The sequence below is a fragment of the Sorex araneus genome, chromosome 2 (assembly GCF_027595985.1).
Source record: "Sorex araneus isolate mSorAra2 chromosome 2, mSorAra2.pri, whole genome shotgun sequence".
NCBI classification, from domain to species: domain Eukaryota; kingdom Metazoa; phylum Chordata; class Mammalia; order Eulipotyphla; family Soricidae; genus Sorex; species Sorex araneus.
In genome coordinates this window covers 39,573,157-39,593,517 of record NC_073303.1, presented here as the reverse complement: position 1 = coordinate 39,593,517, position 20,361 = coordinate 39,573,157, and the positions used below count along the sequence as shown (strand labels likewise).

Genomic DNA, 20,361 nt, shown 5'->3' with positions numbered 1-20,361 from the left:
CCGCACTCGGCCCCAAGAGTCACGAGCGGACGGGTGGGGAGACCCCTCAGTCAGGGGACCCCGGGCACGGCCGTGCTCGCTCTGGGGAGGTCCCACTGGGGGAAACAGGAACGAGACCCCTTTACCTGCGCGGGCCCCGCGGTGGGCAGGCGGGGCGGGTGGGGGGGCGGGTGCAGCGGGCCGGGGGGCGGGGCTGCGGGCCCAGGTGGCCGCGGCGCGCGGAGAGCGGGCGCCCCTCCCAGCCGAGCCCTCCCACTTCCCCGGCGGCTGCTGTCAGGGCGCGGGCCCAGGGCAGGCAGGAGGCGCCGCCGGGACCGGGACGCAGCAGCTCGGCCGGGCCCGCGCTCGCGCCGCGCGCCATGGACCTCCCCGGGGGGCTCCTGGTGGCCTGCACGCTCAGCCTCTGGACAGGTAGGTGCGCCCCCAACGCCCCGGCCGCCACCTGGGGACCCCTGCCCTCGGACCCCGCTGCAGTTCCGCCACCGAGTCGGGCTGAGTTCTGCAGCAGGGGCGCGCCCAGGCGCCCGGAGTCCGGAGTCGGGTGCACGGGGTGCGGGGTCGGGGAGAAGCGGAGAAGCCGGACCCGGGAGCCCGTGTCCCGGGGGCGCCGCGCCGCGGGGACTGGCTGCTGCGGAGCGAGCCGCTCATCGGCGGGGGCCGCAGGGACCCGGGGTGGGCAAGGGAGTGGGGGTCGCCGCCTCGCCCTCCCAGCCCCTGGCACTCGGGCGGGGGACTGGGCATGCCCCCACCTCCCTGAATTAATGCTATTATTCAACCAGCGTGGGGGACCGCGCCGCGCCATCCAACGCGCTCCAGGTGGGGAACGCGGGGAGGTGGGGGAGACGGGCTGGGGGCTCCCATGGGCCACGCCAGACCTTACTCAGCAGGCTGGGGCCCACTTGCCCTTCGGTGTGGCCAGCGATGCCCCTTGTGGACAGTGAAAGTTGGTGGGGAGAAAGTTGGGGATACCCGACGTGGGGGACGCGCGCCCGCCTTGGCCGTGCTGGACACCTCCCCCAATCCCGGCTTGTCTTGGTTCCTGTGGGCCTCAGACCCGGGCAGGTACTGGGGAGTCGCGGGGGGCGCATAGGGGACTCCGGCAGCTGCGGGACCCGTCAGATGCTGGGGCACAAGTGGAGAACTCCAAGCAGCGGCTCTTGGAGTCCCTGGGACTCAGAGGAAGCGGGAAGGACCGGGGCTGGGTTCCCCCGCCGCGCCGACCCCCCCTGCACCCGCCAACCCAGTCCCCGCTGAAGGGGACCGGAGGGTCAGCCGGCTAGAGGAGTGCGCAGAAGATGCAGCTCAGCGCGGGTCAGTGCGGGCACTCCGGAAGCCGAGTCCCCCTGCGTCCAGCTGGGCGCCCTGTTCCCGGCGAGGAGGGCGGGCGCTCCAGCTGAGTATAGGCGCGATGGGGGGGCACGATGGGGGGTCCGGAGGGTCTCGGCTGTGATAGTCCCGCCTGGGATGCGCGCTCTGAGAGGCTGAGCGACCTGGGGGGGTGTCGCTGCTGCTCCGGCAGGGGTGAAGGGGGCAGGGGAGGACAGGCAGAGGGAACGGGGGCAGGATTTGTGACTCAGAACTCCCTTTATAGGGCAAAAACCACCCCTGGGTTATGTCTGGTCAGTTTGGGTTCTTGAAATATGGGATTCATTAAACATATCAATCAATGTTGGAGCGCCATCTGCTTGCACAGGGCTGGGGGCAGGGCCAGCCGGCATGTGTGCCCTGGAGAACGCAAGGCCAGGCACGGCTGAGCAGAGAGGCAGTCCAGGGAGGAGCCGAGGAAGGGCTGAGGTTTGAACCACAGAAGTTCAGTTCTAGCCAGAGAAGCCCGGAAGGCTTCCTGGAGGAGAGCCATCACTTGAACCAAGCCCTAAGTGTGTAGACTAGAAGTTCCAGACTTGGCCTATCACCCCTTTTCAGAACAGCTACAGCAACAAAAAAAATTACTCAGCAGCCCCGTGGAAACCTGCCTTCTGTAAGCAAGCAAACAAAGTGCCTCCCAGTCATTGTGTCTCTCTCTGGGCTCTCCCACACCCCTGATGCCCACCTGAGGGGGGGGCACCAGCTTCCACTGGGGGGGGACACTGTTGCCATATGGAAAGACCCTAAAGGTGTGGGTGTTTGCCAGCTACGCTCTGGGACTAAGGGACCAGCAGGTGCATGGTTTAAAGTCTGGCCCCGCATTGCCGCTCCTCGCTACCCACGCACTGGGCTGCACCGTCACCTGTGGGTGATGGGGGCGGGCGAGGGAGCGGACTTGGCATCTCTGCCTGTCTGGAGCGCCTGCTCAGAGCTGGCCAGTCAAACTCTCTGTCACGCCAGGAAAAAGGAGGCAGGCAAGTGCCAAGACCTCTCAAGCTAACATCGATCAGCATCTCCGCACGGCTGTCGGCAAAGGGTGAGGAGACAAGCTTCTAGAAAGACTCAGGCTGACTGGGGAAGATTCTCAGTCAGGTCCCAGCCCTAAAACACGAGGAGGAGGAGGAGGAGGAGGAGGAGGAGGAGGAGGAGGAGGAGGAGGAGGAGGAGGAGGAGGAGGAGGAGGAGGAGGAGAAAGAAAGAAAGAAAGAAAGAAAGAAAGAAAGAAAGAAAGAAAGAAAGAAAGAAAGAAAGAAAGAAAGAGAGAGAGAAAGAAAGAAAAAAAAAGAGAGAGAAAGAAAGAAAGAAATGAAGAAAGAGAGAGAAAGAAAGAGAGAAAGAAAGAAAGGAAGGAAGAGAGAGAAAGAAAGAAAGGAAGGAAAGAAGAAATGAAGAAAGAGAAAGAGAGAAAGAAAGAAAGAAAGAAAGAAAGAAAGAAAGAAAGAAAGAAAGAAAGAAAGAAAGAAAGAAAGAAAGAAAGAAAGAAAGAAGGCTAAAGAGGTAGTACAGCAGCAGGGAGGGAGCTTGTCTTGCACGCAGACACACAGGGTTCAAGCCCCAGCGTCCCATATGGTCCCCTGGGCACCACCCGAAATGATTCCTAAGCTCAGAATCCCTGAGTGCAGTGAGCCTGAGCACTTGAGCATTGCCGGGGGAGGGATGGAGGGAACAAAAATAAGGAAAGAAAGCTGCAGACACACACTGCACCTTTCACTCCAGGAACTGGCCCCTCCTGGAGATGGCTCAGGCCCTGGACCGTCCAGCAGGGGGTCAGGCCCCGCACAGGGACCTCTTTCAAACCCAGGCCCACAAGGGAATGCGAAGGGATTTCTGGGGTGCCAGGAGACATACCCACTTGGAGGGGAAAGTCGGCGAGGTAGCCCCTCACTCCCGCGCCCACCACAAGAGCAGTGACCATTTGCCTGAGTCACCCCAGAGGGTAAGGGCGAGGGACAGGGTGAGGGACAGGTCGTCCCTCTCCCTGACTGACTCCCAGCTCGAGGCGGACAGGGCCTCCCCTTGCCCTGCTATCTGGGCCGCTCTGGCCTCCCCGGTGCCAGTTCTGCTCAGGTCCAGCTGCCGTTGTTCCCTTCCCGCTCTGGGCCCTGCTCAGCGGCAGGTGAAGGTGGATGGGTTCAGGGCACTGCAGTGCTCCCAGTGCAGTGCTCGGCCCTGGGATGCGGGTCGGTGGAGGCATCAGAGAACTGATTTGCTGGACCCAGCCTGCAGCCTCATTGGTGGGTGTCCGTGGACCATGGGCTGTGTGCGGGCCGCGTCTCAGAGGCGTCAGCAGTGTGGGCGAGCTGCAGTATCCACAGGCCCGGGGCTCCAGACAGATGCTGACCTCCTTCTCCTCCAGGCTCCTCCCTCTGTGTTTCCAGGCCTGGGTCTCTGTGCCTGGGGAAGGTTCTGGAACAATGGGGGGGGGGGCAGTGGGTGTAGCCACTGGTGCCCCACAGCCCTCCAGGAGTTCATGCTCAGGCACAAGACACCAGGCGAGGCTGTCCAGCCGCCCGCCAGAGAGACGAGGGGTCAGAGGCTCGGCAGGGCTGGTGCTCCCCGTGCTGTCCTCAGATGACGTGCAAACTCAGGTTGGTAAAGGTCAGAGCCACGTTTGCTGTAGCTGGCACAGGAACTGGGGCTAAACGGAGTTTAAACCAGAGGAGTGGTTTTGTCTGTTTGTTTTTGTTTGGGGGACACACCCAGTAGTGCTCAGGAGTTCCTCCTGGCTCTGCACTCAGGGATCACTCCTGGCTGTGTTTGGGGGGCCCTATGGGGATGCCGAGGATTGAGCCTGGGTCGACTGTGTGCAAGGCAAGCACCATCCTCACATTAGAATCGCTCTTGCTCCCACAAAGGAATGATGTTCCAGTGTTGGATTTTCTGTATCTGTGGCAGGTGAATGAGGTCATTGAAATTATTCTCTGCGGACTTTGATGGATGTCCCTAGTTAGCCACCAGCTCCACATCCTGCATCTACTCTTAGGAGGCCCCTAACCCAATCTCAAACCATGACTCCCAACCCTTCTCCTACCAGGGAAAAAGGTCCCAAAGCAACTTTCATCCCACCCACCCTCAGCCCTCCCCATCCCCTCTCATCCCTCCTCATCCCCCAGCATCATCTCCGTCTCTCCCCATCCCCCCACCCCTCCCCATCCCTTCCCACTTACCCTCTCCCACTAGAATCACTTTTCCCTGGAGCTCTGGTCCCTTGTGTTCCGTGACTCGCAGGCATAGAGTCCCACGAGCCTGGGCAGCTCTCTCTACATCTCTTCTTACCACCTTCCCCGCACGCAGGACCAGTCACCCCCTCCGCAGGTCCAGGGCCAAACCCAAGGGAGGGACTGGAAAGATAGGAAAAGGTGCTTGCCTCGAACATGGTGCCCCCAGGCTCAACCTCCTGCACCCTCTATGGTCCTCTGAGCCCCGAGGAGAGATTCCTGAGTCCTGGGCACCACTTGGTACGGCCCAAAGGCTCAAGTAATAATAGGTCGTGTTTTGAATTTCAAGCTGTCCACAGAGGAGCAGAAGACCACGCAGGGGCGTGTTCTAAATGTGGGGTCCACACCGTGAAGCCGGCCTGCTCCAATACCTCCCCCCACCGGCCTGTCATTTGGCCTAGAGACCCCCAGGTCCGTTTCAGGTGCACAAACTGAGGGGTTCTTCTGTTTGACCAGCGTGGACTGAGCACCCATGAGACTCCTCGGGGATCTGGGGACTCTGGGTGAGATAAAGGCACAGCGTCTGTCTCGGGGAACATGGCGAGACCCCCATGCTATAGGCATCCACCAGAGGCCCCAGAGCAGTGACATGGGTCCGAGGCGGGGTGCAGGGATGACTTGGAAACCACCAGATAACTGTTCTGTCCCGTCTCTCCCCCACCAGCCCCCCACTTTAAGATTCTTTCTGGGGGATGGTGAATCATGTGATGTTAAGTTGGACCTCCAGGATAAAGGGGCCCAGACTTGCCCTCTGGTGACCAAACAGGGTCCTTCTCGGGCCCTGCCACCTGCCCACTCATGCCCAGGAGCAGCCGTGGCTGGGCAAAGTCACGCTCTGACTCAGTGAAGCCCTCACTGCACATTGGTCCAGGTGGAGTTCACGCTGGTTTGGTTTGGATTTTTGGTTTCGGCCGCACCAGCGGTGCTTAGGGGCTCTTCCCGGCTCTGTGCTCTGGAGTGACCCCTAGCAGGGCCCAGGGGACCAGATGCGTGTTGGGGGGATTTGAATCAGGGTCAGCCCTGTGCAAATCAAGCACCCTAAGCCCTGCTCTGTCCCTCGACACTGATCATCACCGAAGGCTCCAGTAACCCCCCCAGTGTCTCTCACCCCCAGCCCCAAGTAGGAACACCCTCTGGGGGAGGAGAATGGCATGCTCCCACGACAGTCAGGGGTGACGCCACCCCACTCCCTCACCACTGGCTGGACGGTCCACCCTGCGTCCGTTGCTCAGGCTCAGCAGGCAGGAGACCAAGCTGTGTTCCCGAGGCTGGGCAGAGGTGGGCGACCCTGGGGGTACATGCTGGCATTGGGAGTCTTCTTTGCGGGAGACCTGGCCTGAATCTCCAGGCCCCCGCAGGTTGAATGTGCCGTGGCCCAAGTGACAGCTCTAGGAACCCAGGTTTGACCAAGCTTCCTGACCAGAACTACCCGCAGACAGATGGGCCCGCACTGGGGTGCGGGAGGCCGTGCCTCAGTTCCTCCGCCACTTTGGGGGGCCCAGGAGTAGTGCTTCATGCTCCCGACTTATGGAGAATCGAGTTGGGTCGAAGAAGCCCTTCAGAGCCAAAGGAAGCCAGGACAGACCACAAGGCAAACACGGGCTCTGGAATGCGCTGCTGGGCTGGCCGGGCGGGGTGCTGCCCGCAAGACACACCCGCCGACTGTCCCCCAGCCTTCAGCGTCACGTGGCACCTCCCTGCCCACCCTCTCTGCTCCGGGACCCACTACCTTCTGGCACATCTTTTGTGCATTTTGTTTTGTTTGGGGGCCATGCCAGGCAGTGCTCCGGGGACCAAACGCAGGGCAGGGATGTGACCGGGGCTGCCACGTGCCAGGCAAGCATTTTGCCTGCTATACTGGAGCGACAGCACAGCGGGTAGGGCGTTTGCCTTGCACGCAGCTGACCCGGGTTCGATTCCTCCACCCCTCTTGGAGAGCCTGGCAAGCTACCAAGAGTGTCCAGTCCACACGGCAGAGCCTGGCAAGCTCCCCGTGGCGTATTTGATAGGCCAAAAACAGTAACAATAAGTCTCACAATGGAGACGTTACTGGTGCCCACTCGAACAAATCGACGAACAATGGGATGACAGTGCTACAGTGCTACCATCTCTCCAGCCCCTTCCAGCACATGGTTATTTCCCACTTTATTTAGACATCGTAGTTTACAAAGCTGTTCATGATGATTATTTACGGGCACTCAATATCCCAACACCAAGGCCAGCACCACTGTGACTTTCCCTCCACTGTTGTCTCCATTTTCCCAACACCCACAACTCTGGCCCTGGAGAAGGCCCACAATAATTTATTTTACATTGCTTGTCGCCACTGAATGACTGATGGAATGATCAAAAAAAGACTTCAGTAGAGGAAAAGTTGTGACAGTTGTTGTCTCTCACTGTGGGGACCCTAAGTCCCTGTCTGAGGGCCACTGAGCATCTGACGTGCTCCCAGCACATCTCACACGAGCTCCCGCTCCTGCCAGCCCCGCCCACCTGCTGTTCCCGCCAGGCGTCTCCTCGTGCTGCCCTCGGGGAGAGCTCGGGCACCCGTCGAACAAGGACCAGACCCAGAAGGCTCCTGGGGCTGCCCCAGCCGTCACGGCCTGGTCTCCAGCCTGGGCCTGATGCCCTGTACTCTCCAGCCAGGGGGCGGTCTCCAGAAAGCAGGAGAGATGCTGCCACGTCCCTCTGCCCCCGGCCCTCCAGACCTCCCTTCCTGCCCGAAGTCGGGTGGGAGGGGTGAGGCAGGGGCAACAGGGAGCAACACCCCTCCCGCAGCCTTTCTCGACTCCTTCCCTGCTCACTCGTGTTACTCCCTAAATGCAGATTCCAGAATGTTCTACTACTGGTCACCTGGGCTCACTGGTTGACCTGCTGTTCTTTCTGCCTAGAATTCTCTGCACCCCAGAGCTTCTCTCTCCTCCTTCTCTCTTCCCGCCAATGTCGCCCTCTCCTGGGGTCCTTCTGTGGCCCCTCAGACCCCTGTTCCAGCCTCCCCCAACGCCCACATGGACAGACCCCCTTCCTAGTCCCGTGTTGCACTCGGGCATCCTCACCAAGCTGTGAGATCATGGGTTCGTGCCCCCCAGAGCCCAGGCCCACCCTGGCCGGGAGATGGAAGCCACGAACAGCTGTGGTCTGGGTGAGCTGGTCACTGCCAATCTGTCCCCACTAGCCACAGTCCAATGTCCCACCCGGGAAATCGTCAGCCTCTGGGTCATCCCGCTTTGCAGACTGTCCCCCGTCTCGGTCCTCTCCCAAGGTCACTTTCCCAATAAGCCATAGTTGTGGGGTGTGGAGGGGCAGGCAAGGAGCGCGGAGAGCGGGGGGAGGGTCTCTAAGGAGGCAGCTGACCTGTCACTGCAGATGGCCGTGGTGCTGTGTGCCCTGGGCTGTGACTCACAGGGCCAGGGGCCCAGGCAGAGACAAGCCTTGCTCTTAGATGATGCCAACCGAGGCCTATAAGGGAACTTCCCGGGAAACAGGGGTGTGGCGCAGTTAAAATGACTACCCAGAGGCCTGATTCAGACACACTCGTGTGTACCACAGAACGTGGCCTTGTCCCTGGCGCCCTGAAGGAGCCAGGAGGGACTGCGTCGTGCCTGGCCCGAACATACCCTGGTGGCTAAGAGGAAGACCCGGGCCCCGGGGGTGGGCGGGAGGACTGAGTGTGGGTCCTGGGGGGCCTCTGTACGACATGGCGCCAGCTGACGCAGGTGACCTCCGGCCGTTTGCTTCCTCTGGACTCTGGCAATGACAGCGCTGGCTTGGGGGATCCCTGTGGAACTCAGGAGGGAAGCTGGTTCCCACGGGGATGAGGCCGGAGAGGAGCTTCCCCGCTGGCAACCGCCACGGCAAATGCGGGAGTCCCTGACGGCTGCTGCAGGGTGGGCTGTCCCAAGATCCATCTCCGCCATGACCCCAGAGGCCGCAGAGACAGCAGAGAGCCAGGCACTTGCCTTGCACGTGGCTGATCCCTGTATCAATCCCGACACCACACCGGGTCCCTGAGCCCCGCCACCAGCCACCCCTGAGCACAGAGTCAGGAGTCATCCCTGAGCATCGTCAGGGGTGGCCCCCAAACAAGAAGAAACCACAGTCCCCAAGAGCAGCGCTGGTCTGTCCCCAAGAGCAGTGCTGGTCTGTCCCCAAGAGGAGTGCTGGTCTGTCCCCAAGAGCAGTGCTGGTCTGTCCCCAAGAGGAGTGCTGGTCTGTCCCCCAGAGCAGTGCTGGTCTGTCCCCAAGAGGAGTGCTGGTCTGTCCCCAAGAGCAGTGCTGGTCTGTCCCCAAGAGGAGTGCTGGTCTGTCCCCAAGAGCAGTGCTGGTCTGTCCCCAAGAGGAGGAAACAGCCATGGGGCCCCGAGGGAGATGACCCAGGTGAGTCACACCTGGCACTCGGGCCCCAGAACCCACAACCCCGTGGACTGTGTGGTCAGTCCTGCCCCCCCCCCCACCAGCCGCCATGGAAGGACAGAGCCAAGAGCAGCGTCCAGACTGCCCGAGCCTCAACTCCTACATCCCAGGGCCCACAAATGAACCACGAGCCGTCAGGCTGTGATGCCCGCGGGGTCCCACGGAGACACCCCTCTCCACTGCAGTGCAGAGGCCGCCCGTGTGTGGTGACTCGCTGCTGTCTGTCCCCTGAGCAGGCACCCATGGGAGCCCAGCACAGACAGCGCCCAACACACCGTCTCGCTGCCTCTCCACCCGGCCCGTACTGCACCTTCCCCGCCAGCCGCTCTGGCTTCTGCGGGGTGGGGGGACCAGGCAGCGACCCACAGGGCTGTCTAGGGAGGGGTCTGCGGGGTGGGGGGACCGGGCAGCGCCCCACGGGGCTGTCCAGGGAGGGGTCTGCAGGGTGGGGGGACCAGGCAGTGCCCCACGGGGCTGTCTAGGGAGGGGTCTGCGGGGTGGGGGGACCGGGCAGCGCCCCACGGGGCTGTCCAGGGAGGGGCGCCTGCCCTGGGCCCACTCAGGAGGCCAGAGGAAAGAGCTGCCGAAGGCCCCTGCCTCAGAGCTTGGCTGAGAAGGAGGCTGGTTGGTCTGGGGTCCGAGGGGCTGGGGGGTGGCACGGGGTCACGGTGAAGAGGCAGAGGCTCGCCCCTGGGGAGTCGGGTAAGCCTCTGCCTCATGTAAGAGAAGAAACCCCAGTTCCCTCCCCAACAACGGCCTTTTGTGGGGGGCCTGGAGAGACAGTTCGCAGGGCTGGACGCAGGCTTGCGTGTAAGAAGCAAGGCCAAGAGCAACCTGTAAGGGATGACCTGGGAAAAGCCCACGTGTAACCTGGAAACAAAACAGAGCCAAGGGCTGGGGGTGGGCCTTACTGCTTTTTCCTAGGCCCTAGAGGCTTCAGAAAAGCCTCCTCTTCCAGGAAGCCCCTCTGGACTGCCATCAAGGTGACAGGCAAATTCTGTGGGTTCCCTATCTCCCCTTATTATCATCTTGTGCCATCTGTCGTCTTACCTCTACCCCGTCTCACCTCTCACCAGCTGCCTCGGCCCCTTTGCTCTTTCTCCCCCTGTGTGGAGTCCCGAACCTTCCTCCCACGACGTGGCCTCCAGTGGTCCTGGCAGCCAGGACCTGCGTGTCTGCAGCCAGGCAGATGTGAAAAAGCTGAACCTGATACCCCCGGAGTGCCCGGCTCGGGAACCCTGGGCAGCCCTGCCCCCAGTGCCCTGGGCAGCCGAGCCATGCCAGCCCCGAAGGTTGGAGCGGTGGAACTGCTGGGGCTGGTCTTCTCACACTCTCTGGTTCCCGCAGCGTGGAAAGGTCTGGAAGAGCAGACAAGGACATGGGGCCCCGGCATGGAAGGGCCTCGGTGCTGGGGTCACTCCCGCCCCGCCCGGTCCCGGAACAAAGCTCAAAGCTCTCTGTCTAAGAGCAACTTCGCCCAGTGCCAGTCGGGGTCGGTGCCTGCCTTCCCGCCATCCGGGGGCCCTGGGCCCCTCGAGAGGGCCCGGGGCCCAGTGCCAGCCTACATCCTGGGCTTGCCTGCTCCCGCGATGGGGCGCTCACCCACTCTCCAGGCCGGCTTCGTTCCTAGCCGAGCCAGCGGGCCCCTGAGCCCCTAAGTCTCGGGTGGTCGGTCTGAACGAGCTGGGCACTGTCTCTGGGTGGCAGCAGCGTTTGGGGTGTGAAAATAAAGGCCCCCACGGTCGGGCAGCTCGGTCGCAGCAGGCCTGTGCTGGGGTCTGCAGACACGCAGGGGGTCCCACCGGGCAGGCCGGAGACCAGGAGGGCCGGCCACCGCAGCCCCGCTTTTAGTTGGTGTTCAAAGGCCCGGGAGAGGCAGCCTGGCAGTGCCCGGCCCTCGCTACCCTGTTTCCTCTCCTCCGAGGGCAAACCCACCACAAATTGCAGACCCTGAGCTCCATCTTTGACTCTGCCCCGACGCTCAGGGCAGGAGGACCACACGCCCGCGGCGAGCAGGAGATAATCTTAGCCTGGGAAAACCGAAGCCAAACCTCCTGGCCCGAGAGTGGCTCCGTGTCTCTGTCAGGAAAGGACGGGCTGTGTCCACTTCCGGTCCCTTTCATATGGTTCTCAGGCAGCTCAGAGTGGGCAGGGCCACCACAAACAAACAGCTGGACAGCCTGTGCACGGCACAAGTCAACAGCAAGGCGAAAAGCACCCTCCTCGGGGGGGGGGCAGTGACCCAGGGAGTGTGTGCGTGTACATGTGTGTGCACGCGTGTGCTTGTGGTATTGCATATGTGAATGTGTGTGTGTGTTGGGGGGGACAGGGGTAAAGAAACTCTCGGTGTTGTACATCAGGACTGGGTTTGCAGGGTGGAGCATTGAGACCAGTGTCTGCTTTCACAGGGCCGAAACTGGGGCAGGAAGAGGAAGAAACAGGTCCAAAGTCTGAACAGCTTAGCAGGCGTGTGGTCCTCCTGACTCTAGTTACGCAGTACCTCAGGGTACGTGTATGTGTGTGTGTGTGAGAGAGAGAGAAGGGGGATGGAGACAGACAGACAGAGAGAGGGGGGGGGATCGAGATTTTACTGCACTTTAAGTAAACATATTGAACCCAAGTTTGGGAACTCGCCGTTTAAAAGCCAAATTTCAAGTGATGAGCATTGGCTAGAGAACGAAGATCTTCCTCAGGGGCACACAGAGGTGGACTCCTGTCCCCAGACCCAGGCCCCTCAGGGGGTGGGGCTCATCCCAGCGCCTGAGAGCAGTCAGAGTCCCAGGGCCCGGCCGAGCACTGAGCTGTGCATCAGGTGATTGGTCCTCAGAGACTACGGTCGGGGTTGTTCTCGGCTTGGGGTCCGTCCGTCATCGTCCTTCTCCAGGGTCTGCAAGACAGCCCTGAAGAGCCTTTCAGGACAGCTGCTATTTGGGGCTGGAGCAACCATGCAGGGGGAGGGCACTACCCTCACACCCGGCTGGCCCGGGGTTCAATCCCCCACATAGCATGTGAGCCTCAGAGCTTGCCAGGAGAGGTCCCTGAGCACAGAGCCGGGAGTCAGCCTCGAGTTCTACTAAGCGTTACCCCCCCCCTTTAATTAGCTGCCCACTAATTAAACAAAAACAAAAACAACAAAACGGATGGCTGCCAATGACTCTCTTCCAAGGGAGTGAGGAGCCAGGTGAGCCCACAGTGTCCCCGGGCTCTGGGCCCCCAGACCCCGATGTGACTGAACCCGGTTCAACATCAGGTGCAGAGATGAAAGCAATCTCTTAGGCTCAGGGCACGGAACAAAGACCCAGGGGGAGAAAGATGATAAGAAATACGTCTACGGGGCTGGAGCGATAGCACAGCAGGTAGGGCGTTTGCCTTGCACGCGGCCGACCCGGGTTCAATTCCCAGCATCCCATATGGTCCCCTGAGCACTGCCAGGGGTAATTCCTGAGTGCAGAGCCAGGAGTAACTCCTGTGCATCGCCAGGTATAACCCCCCCCCCAAAAAAAAAACCAAAAAAGAAATACGTCTGCGAGGACAAGGCCCCCTGGCGTGGCCACGGTGAGTAATTCAGTCTCAGAAGGAGGGTTTGGGGCACTTGTCGCAGCCCAAAAAGTTCCAGGAATCGGGCCATTGCGTTACTTTCTTAGCTAAGAAAGCAAGTAAGTGTTGGAAGGCGGGGGAGGGGCCAAGCCTCCTTCCTGCAGGAGGGGTGACCAATCGACGGGTCCATCATGGGCGTTGTGGAGGCCGAGACGGAGGGCTGAGCCCAGGAGCAGGGATGGGTCTGGCCGCAAACTCCGCTGGGCGTTCACCGTTTCCCATGGACTTGCTTGGCCTGCGTGCGGGCGAACTCGGTTTCCCGGGGATGCTCAGGACCTGGCACCACCCCTACAGCCGCTTCCCCACCCAAGGGGGCTGATGGTTCAGGGGTTGGCAATGCTGCTCACAGTGGCCCCGGGGAGCATCAGGGCTGCACCCCGCGCCTCGGGGCCGTGCCGTGTCGAGAACCTCGCGAGGGATCTCTCAACCTTCTTGGTTTTGTTTGTTTGTGTTGTTGTCATTTGGAGACCACACCCAGTGGTGCTCAGGCTAACTCTTGGCTTTGTGCTCAGGAGCCAGCTCCAGGGCTCAGGGGACCGCCCTGGGTGCCAGGGATTGGACCCAGGTCACCATATGCAAGGCAAGCACCCTCCCCACTGTGCTATCTCTCTGTCCCCTCCACAATCCTTCTGACAGCTTTGAAAAATAAAAAGTGGTCAGGGCCAAAACTATGGCTCAGTGGTCCAGTCCATGCCTCCCCAGCTGAGGCTGTGTTCCTCACTACTCTAGGAAGGGAATATTTTTTGCACTTTATCTAAACATCGGAGCGATAGCACAGCAGGTAGGGTGTTTGCCTTGCACACAGCCGACCTGGGTTTGATTCCTTCGCCCCTCTCGGAGAGCCTAGCAAGCTACCGAGAGTATCCTGCCCACACGGCAGAGCTTGACAAGCTACCGTGGTGTAATCGATATGCCAAAAACAGTAACAACAAGTCTCACAGTGGAGACGTTACTGGTGCCCGCTCAAGCAAATCGATGAGCAACGGGATGACAGTGCTACAGTGACACAGTGATGTAAACATTATGGTTTATAAAGTTGTTTGTAGAGCAGCTGTTTCTGGCATTCAATGTCCCAGCACCAGTGTGACATTCCCTCCTCCAGTGTCCTCAGTTTCCCACGTACCCTTCCCAAGCCAGCCCCCTTAGCAAACACAAAATAATTTATTTAGTATTGCTTATTACAACTAAAGGGCAAAGGGATTTCTTGAAAAAGAATTCAGTAAAAGATTTGTGAAAATTGCTCTATTTCACAATGGGGTCGTCAAAGTCCTCGTCTGAGGGTTTACTTGAGGCTTCTGTGCTTTTTTTCCCCCCTTTTTTGGGTCACACCCGGCGATGCACCGGGGTTACTCCTGGCTCTGCACTCACGAGTTACTCTGGCGGTGCTCAGGGAGGGATGCTGGGATATGGGAGGCTGGGAATCGAACCCCGGTCTGCCGCGTGCAAGCCAAGCGCTCTACCCGCCGTGCTATCGCTCCAGCCCCGCGGCTTTTGTGCTTTTGCTTGCTGAGCTCCGCGGGCTCTGTGCCACCTTCCCACCCCTGGGCTGTGCCCTGCGGGGCTGTCAAGACTGTGGGATGTGCAGGTGCTCCCAGGAGCCCCAGAATCTGCAGCACTGGCATGGGTTTCAGCACTTTGGCTGCATCTACCCGAGACTAGTCTCAACGCCGAGAAGCTGGGCCGTTGCCATGGCAGCAGCTGTGGGAGGTGGGTGTGGCCTCCGGAAGTACCGGGCTGGGGGAGGCTGCCCGCCCCCACTCAGACTTTCCGGACCCCGGAGTTTCCAGTCCCCAAACCGGGGAGCCTGGGATTTTGTTCCGTTCCTTGCCTCTGCAGGGCCGCGTGGGCGTGGGCGCTGCTGCCCGGGCTCGCCCGCCCCCTCCTGAGGGTGCCCGGGCTTCTGCCAGGAGACCGTGCGCCTGTGAATTTAGCTGCGTCGCTTCTGAGATTCGTGAAGCTGGGCCGAGAGTTTCCAGGGCCGCGGCTTTGGATGTGGGTATGGCGGTGCCAGGAGAAAATACTCCGCTAAACAGAACAAAGGAGCCTTTGCCGTCTCTCTGGGGCCTGTCTGGCCTCCTGCCTCGCAGAGCCCCCTGCAGAGGGCCCGCCCCCCTGCTCCCAGACTGCCCGCCTGTGCCCGACTGCTTCCGAGGATCTTCCCTCTGACGGCTGCAAGGGCTCCAAGGCCCTGCGGCAAGGCGCACCGGCAGGCCTGAGAACAAGGACGCAGGGGAGCACTGGGGGAGGAGCCAGAGAAAAAGGACACAGGGGAGCCCTGGGGAGGAGCCTGAGAACAAGGATGCAGGGGAGTGCTGGGGGAGGAGTCTAAGGTGGGGGAGAGGTGGGCCATGGCAGGTCTCCAGGGTCATCGGGGTCACCAGCACCCGCTGGGGAGGCCCCCTGTTCCATCTGCTGAGTGCCCGTCATCCCACCCTCTGAGTGCCTGTCCCACCCACTGAGTGCCTGTCCCATCCTCTGGGCACCTGTCTCACCGACTGGGCACCTGTCCTGTCCCCTGAGCACCTGCCCCACCCACTGAGCACCTGTCCCACCCACTGAGCACCTGTCCAGTCCTCTCAGCACCTCTCCTGTCCACTGAGCACCCACTCCATCCTCTGATCATCCGACCCATCCTCTCAGCAACTGTCCCATCGTCTCAGCATCTATCCTGTCCACTGAGCACCTGTCCCACCCTCTGAGCACCTGTCCCACCCTCTGAGCACCTGTCCCACCCTCTGAGTGCCCAGTGAGCACCTGTCCCACCCTCTGAACACCTGTCCCACCTTCTGAGCACCTGTCCCACCCTCTGAGTGCCCAGTGAGCGCCTGTCCCATGCTCAGAGCTCCCTCCCCGTCCATCTGAAGGAGACAGATCTGGACACGAAGTCTCAACACCCCACTGGTGGGTGCTCACCCTCGGAGGGGAGAGTCTCAGGCCAGCCAATGGCAGAGCCAGCAAGACCTCAGGGCCTCCAGGGCCAGCCTAGGGCCACTCCCCTTCCAGGCCTCACTCTCGGGGGGCGCATTCTATTCCTGGTCGCCTTCTCTGAGTATGAAAACCAGAGGCCTCTCCTCTGTCCTCTGCCCTTTTCCCCTGGTGTTGCCCAGCCCCCTTCTCTCCTGACAGGTCAGAGGGGGGAGGGTCCTCATTCCGGGCCACACAGCTCTCTAGTCCCCCTTGACAGTCTGGTGTCCCAGTGCCTGGAATCTGAGGGGTCTTAAGGGACCCCACGCACCCTGCCTGGGCTCTGCTCAGTCTTGCTGGGGCTTTAAGGGGGTTGTCCAGCTCCTGCACACAGCAGGGCCTTCCCAAGATCGGCTAGACCTCCACCAAGGCCTGTGACCCCGAGCTCTGGGTGTGCCCAGAAGCCATGGGTGCAGAGGCAGGCATTCACGGCTGGCCTCACAGAGGGCAGAGCAGGCACCCGAGGGCTCTGGGGTTTGGGTTTAGGGGCTAGCAAGGAGGCCAGGCCGGGAATGCCAAGGGTGGGGTGACGGCCGCCTGCAGCCCTTCTCTTTGGCTTGAAATGCAAAACTTGTTCTTTCTTTCTTCCTTTCTTTCTTTCTTTCTTTCTTTCTTTCTTTCTTTCTTTCTTTCTTTCTTTCTTTCGTTCTTTCTTTCGTTCTTTCTCTCTTTCTTTCTCTCTTTCTCTCTCTCTCTTTCTTTCTCTCTTTCTTTCTCTCTCTCTTTCTTTCTCTCTTTCTTTCTTTCTTTCTTTCTTTCTTTTTTTCTTTTTGCTTTTGCTTTTTTTGGGGGGGTCACACCCAGCAATGCTCAGGGGTTACTCCCAGTTCTGAACTCAGATATTACTCCTGGCAGTGCCTGGGGGACCATATGGAATGCCGGGGATGAGAACTCAGGTTGGCCGCGTGCAAGGCAAACGCCCTACCCGCTGTACCATCACTCCAGCCCAAAACTTGTTCATTTTTGCCTGGAGTTTCCTTCCTGAATGAGTCTGGCTCCAGCCCACAGGAAAGGGCGCTTTCATCTCTGCACACGGCCTGGCCTCCGGGTCTGAAGTGCTGGCGGGATGCAGGGCAGATGCTCGCGTGCCGGGGACCAGAAGCCGTCTGTGTTTCCCAAGAGAACTTCCCGATGCGTACTGGGCTTGGAGTGCAGAACACACCCCTCTGGCTGCACTGACAGGGGAAAAGGAGCCCAAGAGGCTTCGTGAATCTCCAGGGACACGGGCAAGGGTGTGACAAGGCGGAGATCAGAACCCAGACCCCCGGGCCTGCTCACCCTGTGTGTCTGTGGGCCCCCTGCCATGAGGGTTACAGCCCTGTCTTCCCTGACTCAGGGGGCCCTGCTCCCCAGCCTGGAACACGGCCTGTCACAGACCCACGGAGTCATTCATGGGCTAAGGCACTGGAGACGGGTTGAACGGGGGTAATGAGAGAAGGAGAATGAAGGAGCACAAGGAGGAGAGTCGGTGGACTCGAGACCCAGCCCTCGGCTGGCCTTGCTGCTCTTCCTTAGAACAAACCTCCAGGGGCCAGATTGACGGTCGAGCAGGGCGGGCGCTCGCCTTGCACACTGCAGTCCCGGGCTCGAGCCCCAGCGTGCCATCACGGCCACGCTGGCATGAGCCCTGACACTTGTCTCTGGGGCTGTGGAGACGCTCGGGCGCCAGAGCCCCACCTAGCCTGCACGAGGGCCTGAGCTCCGGTCCCCACTGCCGACCCACCCCACCCCTCGGGTGGGCCCCAGCGCCACCGGGAGAAGAGTAAAGGGAAGTCAGGTGACAGGGTGACTGGTGCTGGGAGGGAGGCAGCAGCCTGGATTGTCCTGGGTTATAGGGGTGGGCTGGGCGTGAGAGTGTTCCGGGCGGACACAGCAGAACCAAAGCTCCAAGCCGAGACCCCAGGGGGCTGAGCAGAGGGTGGAGGAAGGGCGGGAAGGCAGGGCAGAGGCGGCGGGGACGGGGAGCCCTTCAGGTCTGTCTGGCTGCCGCGGACTGGGGTGACCAGTCTTGGGAAAGCAGCAAGCACTGAGAGCAGGGGGCGCCGGACCAGGCTCTGGCCTCTGGCCCCCGGGGTGCCAGGATTTCCAGACAGTCAAGCTCTCCCTGTGCTCCGCGCCCTCTCTCTGCTGCTGGCAGCAGGTGCAGGCAGAGCTGTGCCTCACCTGTGCAGGTATGTGGGCGCGCCCAAGCACGCATTTCTCTGTGCAAGCATTGCTACATGTGCATACAGACACATACTATTCTGTGTGCATGCTTGTGTGTATGCATGTGTGATTGTGTGTGCATGTTGTGCATGTGTGTGCATGTATGTGTATGTGTGCATGTGTGTGCATGTTGTGCATGTATGTGTATATGTGTATGTGTGCATGTGTGTGCATGTTGTGCATGTATGTGTATATGTGTATGTGTGCATGTGTGTGCATGTTGTGCATGTATGTGTATGTGTGCATGTGTGTGCATGTTGTGCATGCATGTGTGCATTTGTGTGTGCACATGCGTTTGCACACACGCATATGTGCACGTATGTGTGCATGTGTGTGCATGTATGTGCATGTGTGCATGTGTGTTCTGAAGACAGACCGGAAAGCGACACCATTGCATCTGCAACTTCACCTCCTGGACCTTTTTCTCTGCACACCTCCCCGCTCTGTTCCAGTGGCCCTGGCCTCCCTCCCCTGCGTCGTTGTGTCCCATGTCCTCTGGCCCTGCTCATCTCTGCCATCACTCATAGTCCCCGCGTTGCCCCCGAGACTCTAAGGGGCCAACATGCCCGGCTGACACTCACCGGGCAGAGGTGCCCGGGGAGGGCAGGGCAGCAACTCCCAGGGCCTCCACCCTGCGCAGCTGCTGCCTGCTCCGCCCGTCTCAGCCCCCATTCCAGGCTTGCCCGTGTCAGAGCGCCAGGAGGCTGTCACAGCTGTGGCTGCAGGAGGCAATGCCCACCCCGTGTCCACCGGCCCGTGTCACCAGGTCCACCCAGCCAAGTGGACCACCCCGCATCTGCCAGCCCCAGGTGCCCAACCACCATTCCTCTGGGACGCTGGTCCTTTGCCCTTGAAGATGCAGCCCTGGCTGTTGGGCCCATTGCAAGGCGCGAGAGAAGAGGCGTGTGCAGGGAAATTCTGGTTCCTGCAAAGCATGCACCGTTCAAGGCAGCCACAGTCCTTGACCACAGCCAGGGCCGGTGTCTGGGGAAGGCTGGTGACATTTGCAGGGACAGAGCCCCGACTCAGGGTCCTGTCCAGTGGTCAGTTGGCTCCCTGGCCCTCAAGGTTGTGACTGGATTGTGGATCGAGTGACTGACTCTGTGAAACTCCCCAGCCCGTCTTGGCCCTGACGGGCTCTCAGCCCTGGGGAGTCCGGGCAGGAGGGCCTGAGGCTGTCACCTCGGGGGACCCCGGGCATCCTATTGGTAGCGGCAGTTGGGCAGGGGGATGACTTGGACATGCTGAGGCATCGCAGGCCCTGAAACCGCCTCGTGGAGGAGCTGTCATGCGTGGACATCTGGGGTCCTGATGTCCTCCCAACCCCAACCTCCTCATCCCTGAGGGTCTGGCCCCTCCCCGACACGTGGCTGAGGCTGGTGCCTTCTCCGCTGGTCTGGAAAGAGAAATGATGGGCGTGAGGAGCTCAGGGACCCAGAGACCCAGACGGCGAGGCCCCCACATGCAGGAGCTTCTCTTCGTGATAAGGGCCAAGGGGACAAGGCATTTGGGCTTCTCCCCAGGTGGGGGGCAGGGAGAAGTCATTGACCTAGACCTAAGGGGACGGGGAAGACCTTTGGGGGCGGGTGAAGGGGTCAGGGGCCTTTCCCTATGTGTGGCCAGCAGCACCTGAGACCTGGGTCTCTGGGATTCAACGTGGGGACCCCTCACCCTCGGGCAGGCAGAAGGGAGGAGGGCACGGGCAGGAAAGGGGGGAGGGAGCCCCAGGAGCTGGAAGAAGCAGAGCGTGGGGTAGGGAGAGGAGGCTCAGGAGACAGGAACGCTCTAGTCTAGAGACAGGATTCGGGGCGGGGGGCCCCTCCGTGCAGGCTTCACCCCACACCTCTTCAGATGGTGGCACCCCCGGGCGGACACTCAGCCTCCCGCCGGGAGGTTATTTCAGCTACTTCCAGGGATCCCCGGAGAGAAGGGATGGGACTCCCCAGCCAAGCCCCTCAAGGCAATGGAGCCCCCCATACGCCCAGACTCATATTGGCAACCCCAGCCTCGCACAGAAGCCCCCAGACTCACACGGATGCCCCGAGGGTCACCGACGCCCCCCAGCCTCACACTGACGCCCCCACCCACCCTTCTCTCTCCCGCCGCAGGGCTCACAGCGCCCTTCAACACGGACACCAGGCACCCCCGGGTCATCACTGGCTCCAGGAGCGCCTTCTTCGGCTACACCGTGCAGCAGCATGACATCAGCGGCAAGAAGTGGTGAGTGAGCGCGCCCACCTCTCCTGACCGGTCCTGGTGGCCCTGAGGCTGCCCAGTGCCTGCCCTCGGGGGGGAGCTGGACAGTTCCAGCCTCCTGCCAGACGCCGGGGAACGGGGTGTCCAGCCAGGCCCCCCCTCGCAGGTCCTCAGCGGTGGGGAGGAATTGTTGAGTGACACGGTCGTCCACACTCAGGGTTCGTGGGATCGGCCAATCGACTCTTTGAAAAACGGCTTACTAAGTTCATCTCTCGATGTCCTGCGTTCTCGGTGGGCACCTGGCACTGCCGCCTTCCAGCCTTAGCCACCCTGATGTGTGCGGTATCCTCTTCTGCACGTGCAAGTGACTAGTGGCTCATGAACTGAGCCAGAAAATTGGCTC

At 60.9% G+C, this 20,361-nt stretch overlaps 1 protein-coding gene across 1 annotated transcript in view; it reads left to right on the top strand.

Moving 5' to 3' along the window:
- The first annotated feature begins 282 nt into the window (after window positions 1–282).
- The window catches only part of ITGA11 (integrin subunit alpha 11), a 110,388-nt gene continuing 90,309 nt past the window's right edge, over window positions 283–20,361 (top strand). Inside the window, exons 1-2 of the mRNA XM_055127389.1 lie at window positions 283–411; window positions 19,871–19,982. Of these exons, the coding sequence (XP_054983364.1) occupies window positions 360–411; window positions 19,871–19,982 (164 nt within the window). The 5' untranslated portion in view covers window positions 283–359. The remainder of the gene's footprint in view (window positions 412–19,870; window positions 19,983–20,361) is intronic.